Source organism: Pterocles gutturalis, unplaced genomic scaffold (genome assembly GCF_000699245.1).
Source record: "Pterocles gutturalis isolate BGI_N339 unplaced genomic scaffold, ASM69924v1 scaffold53879, whole genome shotgun sequence".
NCBI lineage: Eukaryota > Metazoa > Chordata > Aves > Pterocliformes > Pteroclidae > Pterocles > Pterocles gutturalis.
In genome coordinates this window covers 1-9300 of record NW_010135247.1, presented here as the reverse complement: position 1 = coordinate 9300, position 9300 = coordinate 1, and the positions used below count along the sequence as shown (strand labels likewise).

The following is a 9300-nucleotide window of genomic DNA, read 5'->3' as shown; positions in this document are numbered from 1 at the left end:
CATCACTGGATTTTATTTTCCTTTCCGTCTACTTCCTGACTCTTCCCCTTAAGTCTACATGCTACTTCCATATTTGTTTATTTCTGAACTCATATTTTCTAATTCTCATCTTGGTGCTTTCTTTCAGTTTGCTCACTGTCCTAGAAGCTTGTAAAGTCACCCTATAGCCTCTAATCAAATCCCCACTTAAACAACCTCCTTATTTTGAGCTAATTTAAATATACTAAATTAAAATGACAATGAGTATATGGTATCACCTGTAAGTCTAGAAGAAATGCCATTCTCCAAAAATTGCGTTTCTGTGTAGAAAAACTATCCACCTGTCTTCCAGTCATGATTCTTCTACATTTCATAATTATTTTTAATACCACTCTTACTGATTAAAAAGCCTTAAATATCTGAGTTATAACAGTGTGATAAAGTGTTTCTTTGTAAATTGTATATTTCCTGATTCACAGATATAAACTTTGTTTACAATTAAGCACACCTCATTTTTTCTTTATTGATCTACACATGAGCCTATAACTTTCTGTCCACATGCGTAAACTCCAACTTTATCTACTGCATCATTTTAGCATCCTAGTGAGAAAAAACCTAAAGAAATGCAGTTCAAGAAATAGTTCAATTTCTAGAGAAAGTAAAAAAAAGGCTTTCAGACAAGGCTCCAGTTTCAGTTGCAGGAATTCTGTTAAAAGGTCTAAGAACTAATACTGATGTTTGTAGAACATAAACAGTACAACCCCATTATTTTAGGCTATGGTTTCTTAAGTTGGATTCCACTTTGTTTCCTCTAAAAATAATAATCAAATGGCATTTTCCCACATTACCTGTATATCTGACATGCCAAATTGAGATAATGAAAAAAGATACCACTTGTAAAACACAGGGAAGTTTCTCATAAAAATGTCCAGGCGGTATCAGTTCACTCATGCCAGTTATAGCCCATTTTTGCTACAGGATCAAAACAAGAAATCTCACTTTAAATGACAACCTATAAAAATTGACTAACCTTTCAGTATTGAAGTTGGAATGAGACAATTCAAAAATCCCATGAGTCTGAGCTGAAATTAGTTGTTGGATTTAAACAGCTGGAGGGGGGAAGGGAGACATATCTGAAGGAACTATGTTTGAGAGAAGCAGGACTCCCTTTAGAAGAGAAACAGAGAACCGTTAGTAAAAGGAAGTAGGATAAATAATGCAAGAAGAACAATGTCTATAAAAGGAAAAAGGGATAAAAAGAGAGAAAAATGGGTTGAGAGCAGTAATAAGTCTTAATAGAAAGAGGAACAGAAAAGGCAAAGGAAAGCAGAGGAGTGGAACTAGTGATGCTCCAAGACTTCATGTAGAGTCTTACCTCTAAAACTGTAATTATTTGCCTCTGATTAAAGTGTAAAACACTGTGAGAGATATGTTATTACAGAATAAACTGACATGGGGGGTTTGGGAGTCTCATATAAGGCTGGGATAAAGTCACTCAAACTAGTAACAGGTTAAGAGTTCCGACCACGGCTATGTTGACAAGGGTACATTCTCTAAAACCTGCAATTGGACAGGACACAGTGATAACTCAAAACACAAAGGATGGTAGGTAGTGGTACTGGTATTTTAGTCAGCATTGCATGTACGCATATCTCATGGAATGAATCTACCAATATTAATGTCATTTCAAATTTATAACTGCAGGGTCATTCAGCTTCTCAAGACCAGGCAGACATCAAGCACTGTTCCAAGCGCTAAATCAAGCATAGCTTCAGGCTCAAAATAGATGACCCCTGTTTGGAAGCACTTATAAGAAAAAAAGGATTTATTTTCTAAAAACTAGATGCAAGCACTAGTTCTAGGGGTGGTGCTACCTTCCTGCTAAAGCATGAGGCTAAGATCCAAAATACACAAAGTCACTAAAGTGAAAGTTAGGAAAAGTTTATGGTGACTGGGGTCAGAGCAAAATGACAATGAACCAACATCTCTCTGTGGAAAAGATGTAGAGTTATTGTGGGAAATAGTGGATTCAGCAAGTTGCATTTGAGCTCAGAGAGCAACTGTATTATCACTACATTTATTTAGAGTACTTAAACATTTCTAGGACAACTTACCTCTAGAAATGCTCCCTCACTATGGAGTGTGAACTACAAGGTAGAATATAAATGTATACCTTATGCAAACAGAAATTGTAATCATGCGTCCTAAAAAAAGGCTGGTCATCTCACTATCATTGCCTCACTGAAACACATGAATCTTTCTTGCATAATTTCCTCTGAAGATAACAGGGATTCTTGATCCTTACTTCAACACCGGATTTGGTTCAATGGCTCATTTCATTTTCTTATAAAACACTATCATCATCTAGTGGTATATTTCGCTACCATGTAAACTGCATGTTACGAAGATGAAAGCATTTCATTTACTTAGCATTAAACACTTTAGAATAAGACATAGATTTATCACCTTGCAGTTATGCCAAGCTATGTGGGGGTGGGGATGCAAAATTAAGTAACATGAAATAAACTTGACAGAACTGTTGAGGATTTTGAGAACAAACAACATGCCGATATTTTACATGATGGAAACTTGAATAATTTTCTGTCCAAAAGTGAAGACAGACTAAATAAAAAAAACACAGCTTGGGAGTGCTTCATATCCTCATTCATACTATCCATAAAGTATAAAGGGTCAAGTGCGAATACTCTTGAAATAAAACCTCATAGGTTTTTCAAACAAAAATATTTTTCACTGTGATTTTTTAATAATCGGTGGGGAGGGGAAATCCCATTTACAAAAGTCCATTATTTATTATGGACATACAACCAAAATCTACAGAAATAAGTTGTTGACTTACGTGGTAACTTTTCAGTCTAACAAAATCAACTTTCATGGAGATGAACCTTTCTGAATTTCTGCTGAGATTTTTAATGTGCTCCACAAGGTCAGCACAGAACTTGTAGCCACCTTTGAGGACACAGAGAACCACAATATCATTGTCTCCAATGTCTTGCATAATATCTTTGGCCAATTGTTCTGTCCTAGGGCAAAAAAAATTAAGGATAAAATAACATTAGATGCAGATTCTCTCGAGCTCATGGTATGCTTTCCATGTGGTTACAAAGAAACACTACGGTGAGTATATAGCCCGACTGACAGTCTGTTTAAGTGTCTTGACTTGACTGGGTTTGGATCAAGTTCACAGCGGGCAGATATACAGTGATGGATGCAAGAAGCAAAGCATGTGAATCAAACTGGTCAAATTTAAACGTGTGAATTCCCCAGTTAGAGAAAAGGGAGTAACACATCTCAGGATATGTTGAATTTATAAGCGTTTCAGAGACTCTGGAGTAAGGAATGCAATTTAGCCTTCAATTTTACCTCACAAGAAACATCAATATAAAATATTCCTGTACAATCCCCTAACTTGTTATGTTAGTTACTACCCAAGAACAATAAATTCAGTGAAAGATAGGGAAGAGAATTATTAGAAATATTTCACACTGATAGGCTTTGGAAGATGCTACCCCTACAGTTTTAATAAAAATATACACAAATAATATAAAGAAATATAGCATCAATCAAAATTTTATAAAGAGTGTACATTATAACTATTTCACACAGCAAAAAATAAGAGTTCAAAGAGCTTAAGTGACTTGTTCAAGGTCACACACACAAGAATAATCAAGGTTATGCTCCAATATCTGTCTTTTCTTTGACAATTGTGCGTTGCAAATGGCAGATGGCTGAAGCCAAAAGATACACATTTCTGCCATACAATAGTACAGAAATTTTCAAGATAAAACTAATAAAAATGAATGCTTATCTTAAGCAGCTTTGCTTTCTGAAGAACAACATAGGTGGCATTTCTAGACCTACAACAGGGTACTAGCTCATTTCTAGATTTAAAGCAGGTATCAACAGAAAACTGAACAATGTTATTCAATGTTTTGAGAAAAAACAGCTCAGTGCATTATTTTCTGTAAACACTTTCACGGGGAAGTTCTTTGACAGCTCTCTGAATTAGATCAGTAGTTTCAATGACAGTAACAGGATGCAATTTATTAAATAATCCTTTACTTCATCCCATGTCTTTCATGATTACATTTTTCGTTTTTTTTTCTCCACCCACTGTAATATGGGAGTCCATTTGCCTCTACATAAATACAATGAACTTTATTGAAATCTACACGTGTGTATGTACCAGAGAAGAATAAAGTCTAAATTGAAGATAATATGCCAGTTATGAGCAAAAGCTGTCTCTTCATTTTCACACCTTTGTATTTGTAATGCTCAAGTAAATTCCATTTAGCAGGAATTAGTATTTTTAAGATTTGAAAAATATAAGATATCATTAGATCATCTTGTTTGACCTGAAACATGTAATTCCTTTTACTGAGGTAAGAATGAAGATTAGTAAAAGACTTTAACTTACATTACTGAAGATTAGTAAAATAGTCTTTTATCATGTTTTATTAAGTCCGAGCATAACAGTGAAAACCTCTCATTAAGAAGAAACATTTCTCTGGTGATTTTCATTTTTTTATATTCTTCTTCAGATTGTTTGAGGAGCTGAAATTTCCAAAAATTACAAAGACCACTTTGTATTTTAAAGGAGTATGAACTCCAGCATAGTACTAATTTCAATTTCTAAACGAAAACATACAATTTTTAAACTTATATTTAATTGCTACCCACTGACAAGAGAATTTTCTCAAGTGCTGAGCCTTCTTCCTACATAAAGATTTCGCCATGATCACAAAATATTCAGTTCTGCATCCTTTTCCATTAGAACAGAATCAGTCTTTTCTGCTGGAGTAAGAAAAACCAGTGGAGTGCATTCTGCTGGAGTTCAATGCTTACTTCAAGCAAATTTATATCGAGTTCTATGAGAATGGAAGTTGTAACATATTAATTTTAAAAAGATAAATTAAAAGTCAGTTGACCCTAACAGATGAAAAATTCAACATAATGGTAACTGAAAAGGCAATGAAAGAAAGCTTGCGTTTAAAGACAAATATAGGAGTCAACGCTTCCTTATGATGGACGTTTACAATCTTCTTTCAAGGAGTTCCAACAATTTCAGTACTTGCAACTGTCTGTTTAAAGAAAGCTGCAGGCTGAAAATGTCCCATGAAATTCCATTCAGATATTCCCAATAAATACACTGTTGAAAATTACCATTTCAAATAATAAGTGAGCATGAACACTCAGCTGGACTACCACAAATATCAAAGCCTACACTGAGAGCACATGGGAACTACTACAAAGTAAGGAATGAGGGATGATCGAGCTTTCCTACAGCCACCCTCCAAGACCCAAACAGTTCATGATGCGCTTTTTGGTTGCACTGAATGGCAGAAGTCAACAGTGCAGTCGGGAACCATTAGGTTTATCATCATTAACGATTTGTACCAGGGAGTTGTCAAGGCTGTACATAACTGAATGTATTTTTTTCTCCTTTTTATAGTAAATACACACGATGGTTACAGCACAAGTAGGACATTCAAGTGTAACTATACACAAAGCTTTGTACTTGACCTTTCACCTTCAGTTCAGCTCTCCTGTAATTTACACTCCAATGTCAATTTCACTACATGATCACACTCTCCTTTTTGTGGGACCCCTGTCTCATTCAATGCCCAAATCAGAAATTAGGTGAAAGAAATTAGGGAGCCGCCAAGGCAACTGCAAGTCTAGCATTTCCTAACCTTTAAGCATTTTTTTACTTTCCAAAATAAAGAAATAAAAGTAGTTCTATAATTGCTAATACAATATTTTAGGACAAATGTTATATACACACTGTCTGTGGATGACAGGCTTTATAAAAAATAATAAAACTACTGACACATACCTGTCAACAATAATGCCGTGAGGTATGAGCACATATTCCAGATCTCCGTAGTAGTGCTGAGGATATGTGAACAAATCCAGACTGTATCCAGGCCAGTTGTCTGAAATCTGAATATCAAATAGTACAGTTAAGAACACTTCACGGTGCTTGACAATATGTAACTGATATAAAATCAGTGTTCTAGTACACTCTATTGGCTGAATTAATCGTATGACACACACTCTTACAGTTATAATTTGCTATTTCACTTTTCCTATTAATTATTTTGCTTCTCAGTAAATCTCAGAAATCAAATGCTACAGTTTTTTCCCCATAGAACGCACAAAATTTGACCTGAAATTACAAACAACTAGATAGAAAGAGGAAATATTTAATACAAAACTAGTGGCAAGTCTAAGTTTCTTACTACTTTCAAACTCAAAATGCAAATGTAAGACTACCAGTAAGAAAGGATTCTCCAATGAGTGATTCAGGCAGTGGCATTAAAAGTCATAAAATCATATATTAAAATCATGCATTTCTGGTTTAGAGGTATTTTAAAGTCATGCATAAATAAATAAATAGTCTACAGATGAAACAGCACATAAGGAGAATAAATTATATGGTTCATGGATGGTATCTGTACAAATCAGTGGAAGACTGTACTGCTTGCTAAAGATGAGGTTCTTAATTTAGATAAGTCATCAAAGATGCTTGCATCTCACCTCACTATCAGCTAGTCTGTAAATCCACACATTTACAGAAAAAAAAATTTACAGATTTAATATATATTAGTTTCATAAGTATCTGAATACAACAATTAGGAGATCCCACTGCATACAAGGGCAGGAGAGATTAAGTAGGGCAAAAATCAGCCAACAGGCAAAGGCTTCAGAAAGCTACAAAGATGCAAAGTCCTCAGCACAAGAGCCAAGCAAATTCCAAACCAACAATTTCCACAATTCCTTATGAAAGACAAGACCTGCAGGTTCACAAGGTATCTTGGCATCATTACAAGGCTTTGCTTCAGTACTGGTTCAGGATAAAAAACAACACCTAATAGGTTTTCTTTAAAATCATGTTCCTCAAGTCATATATTGTCTTTCTTCTTTCTACAGCTTGGATACATGAACCTTGGTGAGAAACTTGCCTTTGTGAAGTGCATATCTTAATGGCATTTCTGCTAAATATAGCCTTTGAAGGACCATCTCTGAAACTACTAACCTCTGCTTATGATTTCATGTAGTAGAGCAATAAACCATATCTCAAAAATATGTAGGCTAACACAACATATTTGATGTTGAGCGGTTCTTACACATCTAGTCTTCTTGAACTTACACATAGCCCCGCTTAATGCTGTACTGAAACTGTTCAGCCTCATGGATTTTTGTTTGATTGGAACTTTTTTGCATATTAATTGACAGCTACAGACACCTCGACTGTTGTCTTTTCTTAACTCTGCTGAACAGCTTCTGTATCAAAAAAAAAAGTTGTTGCCCATAGAGAGCATCACTCAGAGATCACTGTAATCAATGAAAGATTTTTCACCGACTTACACAAGCCTTGAAACTACACAAAACAAAAAAGTTACTTAGTTATGTTCCTCATTTCCATGGAAACAGGAGATTATAAATATCCTCCTTAGCAAGGTTTTTAATTAGGCACAAATCTTGCTCCAAAAACGCCTATTTTCCCATCTTCATTTTCAGTACATAGGGGTGGCTGACACTTTTTAAACATTTTGTAGCAATGAACTGTCTGGTATGGTTTTGTTCAAAGGCGTTTTAACATAAAATGAAACAATTTCATATAGTGCTTTAAATTGAGGAAGTACTATGAACACCCACTGAGCACCCCTGTCAGCATTGCTTACTTACGCATTCCCGTCAAATTGCACAGTTTTAGTGTGATGCAGAAGATCAAACTAAATGGATGAAAATGGCTTCAGAATTCATACAAACCAATAGCTTTTACTTAGGTTACAGTAAGTCCTTTATGAAACAGGATCAGGATGAAATTTTGATTCTCCTATATATCTTCTGGTTCTCTTGAATAAAAGAACATGAACTGCATCACTTTACAATAATATAGAAGTTCTCATTTACAGGTGTTCACTGGCATTTGACAAATAAGACTAAATTCACACGTACTTTCTAATAAGCTATTTTTCTAATATAAGAAGACGATTCCATATTCTTCTTTCTTTTAAACAAGCACTTCCCAAACATAAGGCTTAGAAATTCTAATTTACCCTAAAACTAATCACAGTGTTAAGCTATAGGACAATTTTCAAGTAACTGTAAATTTTTATGAGTACTCTGCCTGTGAATTTATTAAAAAAAAAAAAAGAAGTGTGATTATCTTCAGTTTAATAGCTAAGCATCAAAAAATATCTTCCCCAATCAAACTATTTACTTCTGGCTTTAGCCCTTGAAAATATGAAGGAAACATTTGTGATTGTTTCAATAAAAAGACAGTATTCAACTGGATAAATAAATATATACTCTACATATATTGGTACACAAGTGTGTAAAAAAAGTCCTACTATGAAAGAAAGAGCTATTTTTAAAGTTCAGGTTTGGCATGTTCAAGCATCCCAGCAGAAATTCTTCAGCAGGTCTTTAAAAAGTTGATGTGAATGTACACAAAAAGGAATACAAATACATAGCAATACCCCAAAAGTGTTCCTCTGAGGTGTAAAGAGAAGCTGGAGACATTCTACTGCAACAGCTATGGAAGAACATTTTTAGTTTTGTTGTCTGGCAAAGTGTGTACCCATGAGGTTCCAGCACAGTACTCCCTTTAAAGCAAAAACGATCTGGATTCTCCTTTGGTATAAAATAAGGGAGTAAACATCAAGAAAAGTCCAGCCTTCGAAAATTTAAATCATACCGCACTGGGCTTACTTTTGGTTGGGTTTTTGGGGAGGCTGGTGTGCGTACCAAGCAAAAGAAATGAAGTCAGTACAGCAGAATATGGTTATGAGCATTCACCTCCTTTGCAACATCCTCACATTGCTTTGGTGCATTAAAAAATGTAATTTAAAATGTAATTTATTACACAGGTGTCAGGGGAGGTGGTTGATGCATAGTGGCTTCAGAGACACCTTGATGGGCTCCTTTGGAAGAGGGATAGAGGGGATGCTGCTGTGGACAGGGTGTAACCGCTGCCTACGCAGAGCCCTCAGCTCCCGGTCGGGATCTGGGCAGCTGTTCTGCAACTCGGTAAAAATCCTAACGCTACAATAAAACAAGAACAAGTAAGGCGGTGGCAGTGATAACCCACCGGCATGGTATTTGTTTCACAGAAAAATCTGGTTTGTCCCTCAGAACAATGAGCATATTCATTTACTTTTGCATAATTTCCCCAGCCCCATAAGTAGTCGGAAGGCGCTGCCAAAGCACAGGGGATTTCCCACCACTGACGAACAGAGAAGCCCAAGAGCGTGTTTTTACAGGGCTCTCGTATCTTCAAAGGCTTCTAAGCAT

The 9300-nt window shown here is 35.5% G+C and overlaps 1 protein-coding gene across 1 annotated transcript; it reads right to left on the bottom strand.

Annotated features, from left to right (window-relative positions):
• Window positions 1-2836: 2836 nt before the first annotated feature.
• Window positions 2837-9051, bottom strand: LOC104459950 (phosphoribosyltransferase domain-containing protein 1-like; the record flags this gene model as incomplete). Its single annotated transcript, XM_010081807.1, has 3 exons — window positions 2837-3020; window positions 5834-5940; window positions 8919-9051. Coding segments are annotated over 3 exons (424 nt in total), but the record flags the coding sequence as incomplete, so codon positions are not given.
• Window positions 9052-9300: the final 249 nt, after the last annotated feature.